General features: G+C 42.7%; 1 protein-coding gene across 1 annotated transcript in view; it reads right to left on the bottom strand.

The window, feature by feature from the left end:
- Positions 1-2,140: 2,140 nt before the first annotated feature.
- Positions 2,141-18,724, bottom strand: part of calb2a (calbindin 2a) — a 28,413-nt gene continuing 11,829 nt past the window's right edge. Inside the window, exons 3-11 of the mRNA XM_079502110.1 lie at positions 17,503-17,592; positions 16,360-16,440; positions 13,068-13,124; positions 11,554-11,631; positions 10,552-10,607; positions 8,533-8,572; positions 8,050-8,103; positions 4,952-5,023; positions 2,141-3,159 (exon numbers count right to left, since the gene is read on the bottom strand). Of these exons, the coding sequence (XP_079358236.1) occupies positions 3,049-3,159; positions 4,952-5,023; positions 8,050-8,103; positions 8,533-8,572; positions 10,552-10,607; positions 11,554-11,631; positions 13,068-13,124; positions 16,360-16,440; positions 17,503-17,592 (639 nt within the window). The 3' untranslated portion in view covers positions 2,141-3,048. The remainder of the gene's footprint in view (positions 3,160-4,951; positions 5,024-8,049; positions 8,104-8,532; positions 8,573-10,551; positions 10,608-11,553; positions 11,632-13,067; positions 13,125-16,359; positions 16,441-17,502; positions 17,593-18,724) is intronic.

The raw sequence follows: 18,724 nt of genomic DNA, 5'->3' as shown, positions 1-18,724 counted from the left end.
TGTGTCTTAACCAGCCACGTATGTCGTATAGCCACGGGTGTGTCTTAACCAGCCATGTATGTGTCTTAACCGGCCACGTCCCTTTATTCCTACAGTATATATGGAGTGCTGTGTCAGGCATGCCCAAATATGGAGTGTTGTGATGTCAGAACAGGCCAGCTTATGGAGTTCTGTGTCAGGCATGCTCCAAATAAATATGGAGTGGTGTGATGTCAGAACAGGCCATATATGGACCCTGGGCACTGGGCAGTGGCCTGTCCAGAGCCCGGGCAGAGGCCTTTTGTGCTGGTTCTGGACAACTGTGGGTCCGACCGATTCGACACCGGGCATTGCACTCCATGTGGTGGTGTGGAACGCGTGTGTCGAATTCGAAGTCGGTGGGGCGAACGGTTCTCGAGTTACATGGATTACACACGTACAGACGTACAGAGACATGGTGCATTTATAGATGAATAGATTTCTTACTGACTCAAAACAAATAAAAGTTAACTTTGTTTGACATTTTTATGGCCTCTGCATGATATTGAGCCCCATAATAATTACTCTGTCTGTCCATCTGTTCACGTCGCTGTTCATTTTATTATTATTACCCTGCCCGCAGCAATGTGTAGGGTTTTTTATCACAGTAACAGCAGTCTGTCTGAACAAAATAACTGGAACAGATGCATGGGCTTTTATTAAACTTGGCAGGAACGACCACAAAGTTGCCCCAAAGAGATTATTAACTTTTAGGTCTCAAAGGTCAAGGTCACGATTAAAGTCAACTTTCCAACACTTTTACTTGTACTCCACTACATCTCAGAGGCAAATATTGTACTTTTACTCCTTAGAGATTGTAGATTTTATTATTATTCAAAACATACCTAAATTAGCCACTATACATTTCCAGGTTGCCGGCCCTGTCCCGGCGAGCCACCCGCGTCCGAAACGGTTGAGAAATGACAGTTACTGTGTGGGGGTCCCCAGGGGGTCCCTCTACTGTACTGTACTGTACTGTACTGTACTGTCATACCCAAAATCACGTAATGGCTGCTAAAAACTTGCAGCTGCTGTGCACAGTGTGAAGCTCAACAGCGCCACTTTGGCACCTGTTGGTACTCTAAACATAAACATAGGGACAGACAGACAGACAGACAGACAGACAGACAGACAGACAGACAGACAGACAGACAGACAGACAGACAGACAGACAGACAGAGCTGCTCATACACTGTACCACAATGAAAGTTGACGTCAACTTCCTGAACCAGGTCGTTTTTGTTTTCATTTTCGGACGTCCTCATTTGTAAGGGAAAACACTCGTTTACATGTAGGCCGTGTGTGACCCTCAGTTTTGCCTGTCCTTTCTGTCCCTTTGCTTCAGAACAGAAGAGTATAGTAGGCCTACTTTGTACATCTGCAGTATTTGTTGAGACAAGCGTATGGGAGCGGGATGAATGGATTAAAAGTTGCAAAAGTTTCACTCCGAAAAATTGTATATAAATGCAAGTTGGACAGTGTGCAGCAGGGGCAATTATTTAACATGGGGGCACAATCTTTGCCACATGAATATCAACCCACTTGGATGTTGAATTGCGTTCAACGTTTGGTCCACTCTGTTGCACTGTGGATCTCCATATCCAGTGTTGACAGCACATTTTGATTTTAGTTTTAGTCATAGTCTCTTGAATAGTCACCTGCCGTCATAATGACTGTTTTTACACTTGCTGAAAATAGCCGACCTACAAGCTGCGACGCGTTGTGAGCTTGTAGATCTGCTATTTTCAGCATGCAACCAAGTGTAAAATGACTTATACTGGATATCTTGTCCACTAGTCCCCTTATATAGTTTTTATTTGTTGACGAAATTGTCAATATATTTAGTCTTAGTTTTCGTCATCAGCTTCGTTTTCATTTAGATTCCATTTAGTTTTCTACATTGAAAAAACTTAGTTTGTCATGGTATTAGTCGACGAAATCAGCACTGCAGTGCAAATGGAGCTGTCAGAGTGAACACTAGCCAACGCAACGCAGAAGTGAACATGATGAAGCTCCATTTCTATTTGCAATGTTCTTGATTGCCCGTATTAACATACACCACGGTCTGTAGTACTTAAAGCACATTATAGTGACGAGCTCAATAAATTGCATCATCTTAATCTCTTAATATATGTTTTATTAATGTTTCCAATTGACAGAATCAGTCAAAAACCAACATTGAAAATGAAAATCCTAACATGATAATGGTACACAAGGGAATGACGAGATTACTTCAGGAAAAGAAGAGGTGGAGATATCATACCAGCTCCATCACAGCTGTTATAAATAACAAAAGTTAAATCCATCACAGTTGTTTGCAGTCATGTTTTACTATATTTATATTGTATTTAATGCAAAGTCAAAGAGCGAGCAGGAATAAGGTTTAAGGATCACTCAGTTTACTGTTTGGGAAGGCAGAACCAGGGAATATCAATCATCAGGATGTACGGTCATTTTCTTAAAAAGGCGTCTGGGTTGAGGGCTAGAATAAATAAGTCACAGTTTGAAAGGAGTCGGGCTGAGTCTGGAAAGCTAGGGATTCCGGTAAGGGTCATGGGAGATGAAGAGGCAGGGGGTTTTGGAGAGTTAAGGTTTGGATAATTTGTCCAAGCTATAGGTTGATAAAGAGTCTGGTCATGACTGGGGGTTTATACAGTAAGTGATGTTTTGGGTGTACGGTCATGGAGTGCAGAGGTGTGCCCTGAACTGCTTTCATCATAAAGGTGAGAAGCTATAGGAGGATTTCAACAGAGCCATGGGGCTGCGTTTATAATTTATACGGTCTAGTCAGGTTGCAGGGATTTAAAGAGGGAAGAGCTCTTTTGTGCTGTTTGTTAGTGCTCTTTTCAATCATTCTGAGGTCATACCATGAGGGGGGCGTGTCCGGCACATGCACCTGGTAATTATTGTTGCCACCAGGCAGCTGGAAGTGGGCGTACGACGTACGTGAACTCGGGGGACGGGGGCGGCGGGCGGCGCGGGGGACAGGCAGAGAGAATGATGGCTGGCATTAAGAAAGGGACACACAGGTCACATGTCCCTGCAGAGGACGATCTCCAGTTCGCTGCGGTACAGCTTCCCTCCGTCGGACAGCGCCATGATGCTCTGCCTGTAGCCGGTCAGGTTCTTCACGTCCACATCCTGACCGAGAGAAATGAGGAAGTTATCAGTGGTGGAAAAAGTACTAAAGTGTTTATTTTATACCTAAAGTAAAAGTATTAATACTGCAATGTAGAAATACTAGTCTGTCAAGTAAATGTCCAGAATTGAAAATATGTGAAGTAAAATGTACTTAAAGGAGCATTCAGTGATTTGGGTGATTTGGAAAACCACCCAGTCCGCCCCGGTAACAAAATGTGCACATGCACGCTCTACAGTGGGGGGAAGTGCAACAGGCCAACAGCATGTGCACCAAGGCCCGCCCCCACTCGATTATGATTGGAGGAAGGCCCCACTCATACTGATTGGATGAAGGTTTTGCCACCCGCCACCAAAACTGAAACTAGGGTTTTTTGACCGCAGGGGATCACTGGGGACAGGGAGGAACTCCTTATATGGTCAGCACACTCTATAGTAGGGAGGATTATCCAAAAAAAAGAGAAAATAAGTGATATTTGAATTAAGTCAAATCACTGAATATACCTTTAAGTACTGTACATTGTAAAGTAACTAAGTGCATGTAATGTACTTATAGTTACTTTACACCATTGGTTAGAACCGTGACATGTTAAATGTATACATTTCTTGTACATGTATTGAATATTCATTAACGTGCACTGTAGTCCCGTCAATAAACAGATACATGAAGTAATCTGAAATATAAGTGTTCAAAGATATCCCAGTGAGAAACTGATCAACCAGCATCCACATAACATTTCATGATTGTTGGCTTTGAATCAGCCATGCCCTGGCTTAATCCATTTTATGCTTTAGCTATTGAAAAATAGCAGATCTACAAGCTCATAGTGCGCCACCGAGTGGCGCGCTACGAGCTTGTAGGTCTGCTATTTTTGAAAAATCGAAGAACGACAGGATGTAAGACATTTTTAGAATCTGATCTCAGGTCAAAATGGCTTAAGCCATCAATGTTATGACCATAATATATTAGTACTGTAGCTCTTAGCTAAGTAGATCTTTGTTATAAGCAGAAGTTATGTTTCTGGCTTCATTCATTCATGCTGGCAAACAACGGCACAATCCTGGGCGCTGGACCTGTGCCTATATCTGTACGAAAGCTGACGGTGCTACAGAGTGAGCCAAATTAACCCATTTTGACCTGAGATCAGATTCTAAAAATGTCTTCTACATCCTGACAGTTTTCTGAAAAAGCTATGTTTCTATGTCAGTCGTTCTTCGAATTTTCAAAAATAGCAGACCTACAAGCTCGTAGCGCGCCACTCGGTGGCGCGCTACGAGCTTGTAGATCTGCTATTTTTCAATAGCTAAAGCATAACGTAATGCTAACACCAAAAGGGGTTCCCGCAGTACAGATTATGAATGGAGTAGACTGCTGTAAACTCTTCCAGTTTCATCATCCTGATCTTTAAGGCCTGATTTGAAAGCTGTAATAAAAAAGAAACCAGAAAAACTAGCTAGACTAGACGGTTGATGGGTAAAGCTAAAACAAAAAGCTAATACAAGTATACAAGGTCACATTGTGTTTCACATACTGTAATACTGCAGGGCATTATTGACTGTCTGTGCTACAGTGTACTATGTTTGTTCCGTCTAACATTACTTTTAAGGCATTGTGGCTTTTCATTACATTGAGAGTGGAAGGAAAGCAAACGACGGTGGTGACTGAGAGGTGACGATGCGAAAAAAGACATGTGCCACATAAAAATAAATGCATGCTTTGTGCCTCAGCCTTGAGGCCGTCCACCCAAGTAACACATCAGTTATATAATGTGCTGACTAGCCTATTGACTCTCACCTTCTTGTTCTTTGAGTAAAGGTCCCGTAGCAGGGCATCCAACTCGTTCTCATCAATGTAGCCGTTCCCATCCTGATAGGAGACAGTAAAACATCACACATTTAAAGGGCGACGCCACCACTTTTCAACCGATCTTCGTAGAATTGGTCCTCACTAATATATACCACAATTGTTTTCTCTACCAGTGACATCATCGATGGGGAATTTCAATATTCCTGAAAAGTTGCAATGCAATAATGGAAGCCATCTTTCTCACGATAATAAACATCGAAATATATAAAATAGAATACAAATGTACTGCCCACAGCCATCCTATGAGACACAGACAAAAATAAATGGTGGTGCTATTTTATCATGAACATTAATTACATTAGTGAGGACAAATTACTGTATGAGGTTGAAAAGTGGTGAAGTGGTCCTTTAATTTTAGCCTTGAAATAACCAGATGAAAGGAGGACTTGCATAGACTTAATTAAAGCAGTGAAGGCCATGCTATTTTTATATCGGTGGTATACAGTGTTTTGCAGAACTTCATACAGTATATAATTTAATAATGTATAATATAGTTATAATAATATTTCTTTGTGATTATTGAACCAGACAAAAAGTACCATGGCACTGTAAGAAATGTATCTATTTAGGTGGTGTCTTCATGACATCACAGATCATAGTCCTGCATGTGTCTTATTTGTGTGTTTTTTTTGGAGAATACTAGACGGGACTGCCCTGGCTACAGTACGTCATCATTTGATTGTATGAATTAAATGAGATTTTTTAAAGTAGATTTAAAGTAGGTCTTTGTAGAATTAGAGAATTGTGGAATACCAGACTTGACAGACTTGATTGTGTGGCAACTTGGATACTTTCAAAGCTTCGCACAATCTGAAGCCCTGGCACTGTGAGCGACGTTACAGTACAGTTGACCTACCACCACACTTTTCCGTCTGGCCACAGCCTACCCCACAATGCCTCAGTACCAACGACAGCAGTTGCCCGTGTTTCAGCTGTAGGGGGTTAGACTCATAACAAAAACACTGAATCTAATTACCCTCATGAATGTTGGCGCACTCGCCGCTATGAATGAAACATAGCGGCCCATCTAACTCTACTGTATAATTGAACATGTCTGCCATTCTTAGCAAGTGAGATAAGATAGTTAGTCCACGACATTCAGAACAATGAACTAAACTAATACTACTAATACTCGGGTTTTATGCCCGAGTATCAAATGTATCTGCCACTGTTGTCCTGCACTTTTTTGCCATGAGAAAATAATTGTGTTAAGTGTTGTTGCTGTTGTTGTAACTGTTTGTGTTTTACTGTTGAGACCGAAGACAAATTTCCACACGTGACGTGGACAATAAATTAAACTAACTAACTAACTAACTAACTAACTAACTAACGTAGTCCTGTCCAACCGATGGTCTCTCTTACAAATAAAAGATAAAAGCACGACATACATGCATTGAAAAACAATATCTGAGCTGGCAAGAGTGCAGGTATAAAGTAACATGCAACTGGGTCGTTTTTTCTTTTTCATTGATTGATTGAATACTTTATTCAACAGTACGGAGGTACAGTAAGATATTTAGGCTAAAAGGATAACACCACAAAATCCTGGGGACTTGTTTCCATTGTGGTCCTATGTACGTAACTTTCCTCAAGAACTGTCTCAACGTTGTAAAATAACCAGTTAAAATCAATCTTTCATGTCCACAGAATCAAGCTGACATAATCAATAGAAAAACCTTCCTGTGCTCCTCCATTGTACCCAAGATGGAAATAGCTGCAAGACAGGCCATCTCCGATTTACTTCCCCTATCTGCGTAAAGTCTATTCATATACCAATGGAAGAGTGAACGTGAACACAGCTTCTGAACCAGCTCCAAGGTCACTGTACTAAATAGTGGACCTGACCACCACAAGCCACACACTATTCCAACGATTTTCATATTAAAATTGCTTTTTTCAGAGAGACAAATCAGGAGAAAATCGACTTTATTATCGACCTTTCTCTGTCCCAGAAAGTTCAGCAACACACTCTCGCGGGTTCTAGCACAAGTTACCATAGGATGTTTGTGAGATTTGCCGTCTGACCCCGGCGCCCACTTAGGAGACCATTTGTAGGATTTGTGTAACATGTCGCCTCTAGTGGCTCCAATCGAGCCACTATCTTCCTAAATTAAACAATCATTGATTGTACTCTGCATTTCTCCTTTAGTCAGCTGTCATTAGCTTGTCTATACCGAGCCAAGCCATTCATTCCAAGCATCGCCTGAAGTTGAAAGTGTGGTTGACAGCACCAGTTGTTCCTGCCACTCTAAAGGGACATGTGCACCCGTTCCATCTCATTTACCTAGGCAACGCAGGGGATTGACCATTAAGACGTTTTGCATAGTCATGATTTTGACTAGAGCAGGGAAAACTACAAGGCAAATGCTGAGTCATCCAGCAAAGTTTACCTGCAGCAATCTCAAGTTCCAACCATATGTCCTCCATACTGCAGTGCACAAAACAAGTGTTTATTCCAAGCCATCTCGAAAGTTCCACTGACAGCGCAAGTAATTAAAGTAATACAATGATAGGATAGAGGAAAGGATGTACGTAAGGTATAGTATGACTTGTGACCTTATGACCCAAACTCATGCAATTTATGTGCTCACGATTAGTGCTGCACGATTCTTGCTCAAATTTGAATGTGAATTTTCCTCCACGTGAATTGAGATCACGATTCTCACACGATTTTCTTTTTTCATGAAAATTTGTATTTTCTTTAGTCTGTAGTTGCTGAACATTACTACATTCAAAATGTGGCACCTCGAGCCAACTACTGTGGCTTTAAACAGACAACACTAAAAAGTATTATAAAATTAATTGGACGTCCAACTAGTGCTGCACGATTCTTGCTCAAATTTAGAATTGAGATCGCATATGTGGCTGAATCTAGATCGCAATCTTTTCTCGATTAATCGCGCAGCACTACTCACGATTGCCTTTGGCAAATCGGATGCAAGCAACATGCATCCACCAGAGTGGCTGGAAAGTGAAGTAATTCAGGGAAATCCTATATTAGCCAGTAGTAGTGGTGGGGTCATTACCTTGTCATAGAATGTGAAGATGGCGTTGAACTGCTCAGTGGTCAGCTTGACGCCCTATAACAACAAAAATGTTCCAGTTTCACTCGGAGGTTGTGAAATGTGCATACTGCAGAATTTGACCTGAGATCAGATTCTAAAAATGTCTTCTACATCCTGACAGTTTTCTGAAAAAGCTATGTTTCTATGTCAGTGGTTCTTCGATTTTTCAAAAATAGCAGACCTACAAGCTCGTAGCGCGCCACTCGGTGGCGCGCTACGAGCTTGTAGATCTGCTATTTTTCAATAGCTAAAGCATAACATAATGCTAACACCAAAAGGGGTTCCCGCCCAAAATGGGTTAAAACTCCAAATTAAGAATTGCATTACAATAAATGAGACAAGAGTATCTTGTTTTAAACGTGTTCCTCCTCATTTACTGTTGTTATTTTGGTTTACAGTATACATTTGATTGAATGAGCACTAGTATATTTTACACTACCTTACCTGGAACTTGAGTAAGAAGTTCTCCTGAACGGGGAGAAGCCTGTGGGAATGGAAGTCTTCATCAGTTACATACAATAACAGTAAAAAGATTTATAATGTCTACATGTTTGTCATGTTATATGCAGAATGATAAATGTTGAACGAACATTGACGGCAAATATATTTTTTGTTTTTTCTCACTCATCCCCCGTAACCTGACTCCGCCAGATTGCGGCAGTATTGAGTTCACCAGTTCCCTCCTCCTGCCTGCATCTGGGATCTCTCAAGCAGAAACGATGAACCCGGAAGCAGCGGGACAAACATTTGATTATCTCCATAATAATTTCGAGTTGTAGTCTTGTTAGGTTGTGTTTACATTTGCGCTGTGGCAGCGCTTCAATATGTCATAAGTCTCGCGTTGATCCCGCCTCTAGTGGCCTCATACAGCCGCATATCGCTCCGGCCAGAATTGGACCGGAGTACATCATCTCTGCCTGAGAGTTCCCAGACTCTCCCTGCTGGCAGAATGCAAATGTTGTCCAGCAGGGGGAGTGGTTTTACCAGGCTACATACACCCCCCAATTTCGTCTCTGTCAGGGACCTAACTGAATAAACTGATTATATCAGTGTCAGTCTTTTCCATATGTAGATTATGCGGTTGACGCATCCCATTATTAAGTATATAGTGCACACTGCACTGCAGTACACAGCGGCTGCTATGCTCACGTAGCCTGGCTAATAAGCCAGACCGAATCAGCCGTTGGCAAAAATAAATTGCCTGCCGGCGGATTACGGTCTGGAGAGGCTCAATTGTACGCCCATTTCCTACACCAGAGAACTGGTGTGGCCAATCGGGACACGGTATGCAATATGGGCGGGCTTTGGTACAGTGACGTTCAATGCTTGAGACCTTTGACTGACAGTAGCTCTGACCAATTGCGTCAAAGAAAAAATGTTTGAACCCGCCCCCCGGGAAACAAGATCCATACACAGCCATCTCCAGACTTAAATACCACACGACTTGTTTTTTTACCTTGTAAGAAACCTTTTTGTGGTAAAAGTCTAGTTGTACGTTTTGTAGCAAAGGCTTCAATATCTGATGTGAGGTAGAACCCCTTTACTTTTACTTTTGTGGTAAAAGCTTTGCCCAAACTTTATTTTCCTCCTGCTTTGATCTCCTTGTCTCTCTTCTTTCTTGGAAAAACGACACTATTAATTTCACCCTCTTTTCTTTTAAACTGTGAGACAATAAAGCTGATTCTGACATCAATGTCCCAGTTGCTGATAGTCTCCAATGTTGGCTTGCGGAGGGTGTGTAAAACCATGCAACTCACTCACTCTGATAAACATGCGAGTTGGACTCATATTGGACTGGAGTTTCACTGGGAGAGTAACACACACAAAGGTTCATGATATCCCCCCCCCCCAGACCTCCCCGGACCCCCTTCCTGCTGAATAGGTACCCACGAACAAACCAACAGGGGGCGCTATAGTTCAGCAAAATGCCATGATTCTTTACTGGGTTCAATCCCACATACACTGCCTATTATCTTTGTTTGTACAGCTAACCAATCCATAGTCATCACTGCTGGGAATCAAACATGATTTAACCCATTTTGGACTGAGGTCGATTAAAAAAAAGGTTTCTAAATCCTAATTTTTTTCTGAAAAACCTATGTCATTGGTGCTCAACCTTTTTCATGTCAAGGACCCCCAGAATTTTCTCTATTGGGCCACGGACCCCCATCTCAAAATATGTAGTTCCAGGGACCCCCCAGAAGCCAATATTTTAGTTCAAAATGTTCGCTCTGAAATATATATTCAATGATTTGCGCCACATTTTAATGATATTTTCAAAAATAGCAGACCTACAAGCTCGTAGCGCGCCACTCGGTGGCGCGCTATGAGCTTGTAGATCTGCTATTTTTCAATAGCTAAATTATAACGTAATGTTTAAAACACCAAAAGGGGTTCCCGCCCAAAATGGGTTAAAGTACTTTTGGGTGCTGAATAAATAGCAATGATGACATTGTACATTACCTCGCCATCTCTGATAAGCCCAGTTTTCCGTCTCCATTCGTATCAAACATCCTGAGCTGTGGAATGAGTTGATAAAAAAAAGTTATGAAATGTACATTTTAACTGACTAATAAATTCCATTAAATTAAATTAAATTGAATTCAAACGTAGGCCTACTAAGAATAGCTTGCTATACGGTAAGCAATAAGCAATCACAAAACTGCACTGACACAAGAAAATGTCAAAATCTCGCAATGATGAAACAATAGAATGCTCTATCTTGTTTCAGCAAATGAGGTCAGGCTTTGTGTCTTTTAGGAAGCGGCAGATGTTGGCACATCTGGGCTGTAAACAGTACGACCTGCAGGACATGGCGAGCCCTGATCAGTCAGCTATGCAGCGCTGCAGCCACTGGCGTAATAGGCCTGTGTGTTCCTTTCTGCCAGATGGACACTAGACGCTACCTCTTCTCCTAGGACTGACTGTGCTTTGCCACCAGGGACGTGCACACATAGACATCAAATGGGGGCTTCAGCCCCTGCCGTTTTACCCGTCTGTAAAACAACTGCCCTCTCCAGCCCACAAATGCAGCATTTATGTATATCGTACTATTCTTATGTTACTATTTATTCTATTTGCGCTTACATGATATTTATCCTGTCTTGGTACCATAAATAGAGACTTCTTATTGATACTGTGTAAGATGATAACGATTGACACCTGTGTTCAATTACTGTTGATTGTATCTCATACCCATGCATAAATACCACACTTCCTGTTATCTTGTCACAAACGCTGAGGAAGGCCATACAGGCCGAAACGCGTCTCAGAGGTAAATAAAATCATGTAAAAGGACATACGAGTGCTGGCATTCTTCATCTCTACTTATGTCTATCGTACTATGAATATGTAATATGGGTATGTAGTATGTACACATATACGTGTAATATGGGTTCACTCTTGTGGTTTGTCACTGCAGTGTTCTTTAGAGAGAGAGAGAGAGAGAGATTGATTGATCTTTACAATGGTCTTCGTATACTCGGCGAGCTTCTGGTCATCGTAGTGTCTGTTGGCTTTCTCCAGCAGATCTGACAGGAAGCCCTGCACATTGGGGACAGAAATAAGCGCAACACCAGATGGGAATTATTAAACCTGTACATTTGAAAAGAGATTTCATCCAAAGTGTTGACAGGCTGAATGTAATATGTTTCACATCTACTGTAGCCAAAGTGACCTCGAATATAGAATAGCAAGTACGGAATCGCACTCCTCAGAGTTCTTCTCCATGGGAATTGGAGGTTTAATGGATTTCTCTTGTTTCACACGGCAGGGTCCCTCACCACCTCCCGAGGCAGCTCAAGCATGGCCAGGGATATATTTGTCCCTCGGCTGGAGCAAGGTTTAAGCCATTTTTACCTGGGAACGATTCTACAAATGCCTTCTAAATCCTAACAGTTTTCTGAAAAAGCTATGTTTCTATGTCAGTCGTTCTTCGATTTTTCAAAAATAGCAGACCTACAAGCTCGTAGCGCGCCACTCGGTGGCGCGCTACGAGCTTGTAGATCTGCTATTTTTCAATAGCTAAAGCATAGCATAATGCTAACACCAAAAGGGGTTCCCGCCCAGAATGGTTTAAGCAGAATCTTTTCCCTGATATATTACGTTATATCAATGGGCCAAGAAATATGTGAAATGTCAGAAACATCATTCTTTTTTAAAAGGCTTTTGAAGATTATGTCATATGGCTGCCAAGTCTATGGGATTTTTAATGTTTGTTAGGAGCACTTATGAAGTAAATCGTTAAAAATAATCACACCCGTGTGAAGTGAGGGGCGCTAACCGCTAATATATTAAAGTCTAACTCGGTCTAAAGTCTAAAGTCTAACGATTAGGTGAGGTAATGGTGATGTAAAACAAACGGTGCCAACACAAACATTAAACACCATTAACAATTTAGAGACGATATAACGTAATGAGGCACATTATGACGTCAATTTTCCCTTCATTGTCAATGGCGTTTACAAAACAAACATTGAACTAAAGACAAACATTAAACCTGCGCCCCTCAAAAAGAAGAAAACGGTGCCACTCAACTTCACATGAGTGTGATTTTTATATATGAAAAAAGGCCTGAAGAAGTCTACATATAGGTACAATATTCATTCTCACCCAGAAAATAAGCAAATACATAGAAAGTATGAATCTCTGGGTGAAACCATTCAGTCACACCTGTGTGAACTGAGCGGTGCAACTATACTTTTATCGTGATAGTTACTGTACTGTACTGTTATACTGTAGTTATGCTCAGTGTGAATGGGCCACAGTGCCAACAGTGCCACTGTAGGTCACCCAGCTGTATTGCAGCTGTTCATACCCCAAACAGACAGACACACATAGACACATAGGGACACACGAAGCCAGTCTTTGCGCTGCTCCCGTGCTTGCGGTTATGGTTAGGTTAGGGTTTGAGGTAGGTTTTGTGTCGTTTGTCGTTGTGTATCACAGCATAGAGAGAACATCCAGAGGATGAAACGTACCTTCAGTTCATTTGCTTCAATGTAGCCACTGCGATCTGTATCGTATCGCCGCCATGCCTAAGAAAGAACAGCCCAATAAATGATGAGACAGAGAGTGAGTAAACTTTATTGTGAACAAATTGGAAGAATTCATTCCCGTAGTCCGCACGCACGCACGCACGCACGCACGCACGCACGCACGCACACGCACACGCACACGCACACGCTCACACTCACACTCACACTCACACTCACACTCACACACACACACATACACACACCCAACAATTGGGCAGGCAGAATCCATTCCTTAATTAATTAATCCTCTTACATTTACATCTTAGCCATTTAGGAGAAGGTCTTCGCCAGAGTGAGTTACAACCTCCCTTGTTTTCGATCCCATGCAACCAACCCAGACTGATGAACAGTGCCAATAGTTAGACTTTCTTTCTCAGAGGAGGAGAGAAGGAGCACTTTAGGAAGAACAGGATCACCATGACTCGCAGTCAAATGGTTTTCATTACACGATCCTATTCTCCCGCATGCACCGTTCGGAGAAAGCCACAACCCAGAGAGCCAAAGAGCGAGGGAGGACGACGGAAGTGGGGGAAGGAGAAAGACATTTAATGAATGTTTTAATCTAGCAGCTGTCCCTGTCTAAAGAAAGGCTCTTTATCAAAGATAGATGGCCTCTCCACCTTTTCCCCTCCTCCTCCTCCTCCTCCTCCCACTTTCCTCTTCTCCTCTGGGCTCGGCAGAGAGGAGCTACAGCCCAGCTACATCCATTATACATGACTCTGGAAATAGAAGGTTCTGCTTCCTTCCTCGTTCTTCTAACCCTTTAAGAACCTCTTCCTCGCTGCACGGAAGACTGATTAGCTGTTCTTCTGCTTCTTCCTTCTTCCATTCTCTCCACACCGGGCTGTTCTCGGACCTTTTGGCTTCATACACCTAGCTCCCGTTTCCCCCGTCCCAGCACGGTCTCCCCAGCCTTCATCTAATTATTGCCTGACGTGACGTGACATGAGAAGCATGTGGCAGCTCTTCTTCCCCCTCCTAATTGCTCTCTAATTGGTTCTGGTAGTATAGTTCCAGTGCGGCGGATATGTGTGGCCTATAGCGATCATCCTCTCATCTTCTAGTGATATGTTTAAGAAGTAATGGTTTCCAATTATGCGGCCCTTCAGTATCCATCGCCGGCTCCCACCGCTGTGGGCCTTCCATTAGGAATAGAAGGATTTGTGTCATTAAAATGAAATCGCATGTCTCGGACCTGCTAGTGTCAGTACCAATTTATCTTATTTAAAGCCTTTTAACGTTATCAGCCATTTCATAGCCTGCTCTCCAAGCGAGGACAGACGGATATGTAAATGTTGACATCTCTCACTTCATTACAAGTAATATATCCATCAGCAGTCCTCATGGTTTTTTGATGGATAATATACATGGAGCTGCCCTTCCCCCGCTCCCATGCTAAGCCCAAGCGTCAGATCAGCTTCAGAAAATCTCAAAAATATACACACGACACCAGAAGGCCTACTCAAGGTACCTCAGGGAGGCACAGTCACAGTTTTACTCCAACATCATCAACAGCACGGGCAACTCCAAAACACTATTTTCCACCATTAACCATTTCCTGAAACCACAAACCTCCAAACGCAAGCGACACCACAGTCGAACAATGCGACACCTATACCTCGACTTCTTCAAAACCAAAGTAGACAACATCCGCTCCCTCCTTTCCAGCCCCATCACTCCACTTGTCCCAACTGCCATCTCACCCCCTGTCCTGTTTCATCAGCACCATGCACGCAGCTGGAGGTCGAGGACATTGTCAGAGGGATGAAGCCCTCTACCTGTGCCCTGGACCCCCTCCCCACCCCCCTACTCAAATCTAACATCTATGCAATGAGTCCCCTGATCACTATAGCATCATCAATCACTCCCTCCAGGCCGGCCACATTCCTCCCACTTTAAAGACAGCCATTCTCACTCCTCTCCTCAAAAAACCCTCCCTGGACCCGGACCCTTGCAAACTACAGACCCCTCTCAAACCTCCCTTTCCTCTCCAAAATATTGGAGAAAGTAGTGGCTGCACAGCTTCAAAATCATCTCAACCTCAATAACCTTGGTGAAAAATTTAAATCTGGCTTTCGTTCCGCCCACAGCACGGAAACCACCCTGGTTAGGGTCACAAACGACCTCCTGATGGCGGCTGACACTGGCCCCACCCTTTTCACACTCTACCTACTACCCCTCGGCCGTATCATCAGCAGACACGGAATATCATTCCACTGCTATGCTGATGACACACGACTATACCTCAAAACCAACACATCACAATCCTCACCACACAATCAAAACACCCAACACTCACACTAGCTGACTCAGAGAAACACGCCTTCGTCTCCGGATCAGGATCCCTAGCAAGAACCTTCAAAAGCTCCAGTATGTCCAAAACAGCGCCACTAGGATCCTGATAAGAGTGCGCAAACAAGAGCACATCACACCCATCCTCCGCTCACTCCACTGGCTCCCCGTCGCATTCCGGACACAATACAAGATATCCCTGCTTACCCATCAATGCATCCACGGAAATGCCCCCCCTACCTCAAGGAATTTGTCTCCCTGAAACCCTTGACCCGCACCCTCCGCTCCTCAAACACATACTGCCTCAACCCCGTTACGACAAACCTGCGCACCATGGGTGACAGTTGCCCCTGAACTGTGGAATACCCTCCCCGCACACTTGAGAGTGCCACAGTCAATTGACTCCTTCGAGAGAGGACTAAAGACCTACCTTTTTAACAAGGCTTTCTTCTAAATCCACTGATTTTATTCCCTGACCCATGCCCTCATGTTCAAAACTGTTTTGTTTTCCTTGATGCTTAATTGTGTGTTTTTACTTGTGTGATGTTATTTTATGCTTTTGTCTACTGTAGCACTTTGAGATTCTGAGGAATGTAAAGTGGATTATAAATAAAATCCATTATTATTATTATATCTGCCATAATATTATACGATGGGACCTTTAGAGTCGACTAAAGGTCTCTCGTGTTTTCTTGACTATTCAAATGGTGCTAATCAGCAAATTTGTAATATCACCCCACTGTAGCAGTGAAAAATATAGAATGAAAGCATGTAATATAGATTTGTGGAATTAGTTGTGAAGCCGGAGGATGTGTGACAGACAGGCTAGTCATCTAAATGAGTTAATCAAGAATCTCTCTCACACACACACACACACACACACACACACACACTCACACTCACACTCACACTCACACTCACACTCACACACTCACTCACTCACCGCCATGAACTCAGTACTGGAACCGACAAACTCTCTGAAGCAAAGCAGGAAATTCTCTTCAGTTGGAAGAATCTGGGCCAACTAGGATAGGGAGAGAGAGGGAGTAGGAGGAGAGTGGCATGAAACAACACGATGGAGTTCATAGGGGAGGAGAGAGAAGACGTACAGTAGACAGAACAGTTTCTCTACAAATCCTCAAATGGGCAGATCAGATCGACATAACTGAGAGAGGGCCTCGACCGTGGAATAGTGTTGATTTTGACAGCAAATTGCGATTTAGTTTTAGTCGTATTTTAGTCATCTGAATTTCTTTTGTGTAAAATGTATTTTGTTGGCCTTGATGGCATCGTAATGGCTGATTTTACACTCGGTTGCATGCTGAAAATAGCCGATCTACAAGATCGCAACACCCGGTTTCAATTAAAAATCTATTTATTTTAATAAATATAGCCAATCTACAAGTTCATGACGTGTCATATTAAGGCGATCTCTCCCTTTAGCCAATTTTAAGGATCTATAGGATATAAACCAATGAAAAGGATTAACCAGAGCCTCTGACTAAATAATAACTACATTAGATCCATTGGAACACAGGTTATTTTTGAGGGGCTCCAGCTCCTCCAATACATGACCTTTGAGGATTACGTCATATGGCAGCCAAGTCTATGGGATTTTTAATGTTTGTTTAGGGCACTTAAGACTTAAGTGCCCTTAAGTACCACAAAAGGCTCTGCTCAGGCTCTGCCAGTGGGCCTAATCAGCCTAAATCCCCTCACCTGTGCAATTTCCAGCCTCTGCCTCGGTCAATTGATTGCCATGGCAACCCCACACCTGACAATTGATTAGCCTACTTAACTAGTCCACTTTTCACAGTCAGTGCAGTTTGCCCTCTTCACACACAGGCAGATACAGAGATCTCCATTTGGGACACAGACAGACAGTTAAAACGGGTGCTATATGACAAGTTGACAACGGGTATTATTAGGTTCCCAAGTTGCATCGTTCTCAAGTAGGCCAGTAGCCGACGGGCACGTACAGGTCTAGTCCTTTTTAATAGTTATTTCCAGGATGAACATTTTAAATGAAATCAGAATCCGAACAAAACAGAAATAACACAACAAAGGGTTGGGCTCCAGGCTGTACCTCTGACATTTCAATACGGCCATCTTTGTTCTTGTCAAATTTCTGCATGAACTCCTTCATCTTTTCTCTGAATTGTTGATTTGTTGGATCCTGTCAAATACACACACACACACACACACACACACACACACACACACACACATACACATACACATACACATACACACACGTTACACGTACCAGATAAAACATCTGTGTGTGGACTCGAAATGAAGAAGTAGCTACTAGCCAGCCCAGCACACTCATGGACAAGCAACAGACGAAAACACGTCCGTTGCTTGTGCATACTATGGAATGAACTTCCCATTGCAGTCATTATCAGAGCTGACTCACTCCCAATATTCCGCTGTAGTCTGAAAACTCACCACTTCAGACTCTTGCCAGCACTTGCACTAGCCTTGACGACCTTACAAGCCTATGCAAAGGCTTTTTAAAAGCATTTTATGTAGACATAGCACTCTATAGTGTATACTGTATATAGTTTCATTTTACAGATATTAGGTTCTTAGCTTGCTTGTGATCCTTGATGACTATTTCTATGTATTTGATGTATTACCATGTGCTGTTCTTGCTTACTGTAAATCGCTCTGGATTAAGAGTGTCTGCTAAATGCCTAAATTGTAAAGGACACGTATTGTGTGCTGGCTAGTTATCCATTTCAATGACATTATTGAGTCTCATGCACCAAAAGACCTTCATCCAATCTGGAGTGTGCGGTGCCTTTAGCTCTAATGCGTTGCATTTAGAGCTATGTTACTCTCGACTTCCGCCGCTCGCATGAATGCAGACCAGCCTCTCGTCTTTAGCGTAAATAAAAATAACGTTTTTGCTACTCACCAAAACAAAGGTGGGTTGTGTCATTACAAAGCCTACTTTCCTTAGTGGGAGCACTCTGTGCCCCCCACCACACGTATAAACGGTACTTTTTGGCCAAAAGGGGATTTTGTTTCCACCGGGAAAAAAATACTTTTAGTTACTCAACTGCGCCTTCTCCCGATATTGCCCAGAGAATTGCCTCATAGAGAATATTTTTCCTCCAAAATAAATCCCTTTCTGGCCAAAAAGTACCGTTTATACGTGTGGTGGGGGGCTCAGAGTGCTCCCACTAAGGAAAGTAGGCTTTCTAATGACACAACCCGCCTTTGTTTTGGTGAGTAGCAAAAATGTTCTTTTTATTTACGCTAAAGACGAGAGGCTGGTCTGCTTTCATGTGAGCGGCGGA

This window comes from Electrona antarctica (genome assembly GCF_951216825.1).
Source record: "Electrona antarctica genome assembly, chromosome: 5".
Lineage (NCBI taxonomy): Eukaryota > Metazoa > Chordata > Actinopteri > Myctophiformes > Myctophidae > Electrona > Electrona antarctica.
Note: the sequence above shows the minus strand (reverse complement) of the source record. Positions and strands in the feature narration are given on the sequence as shown.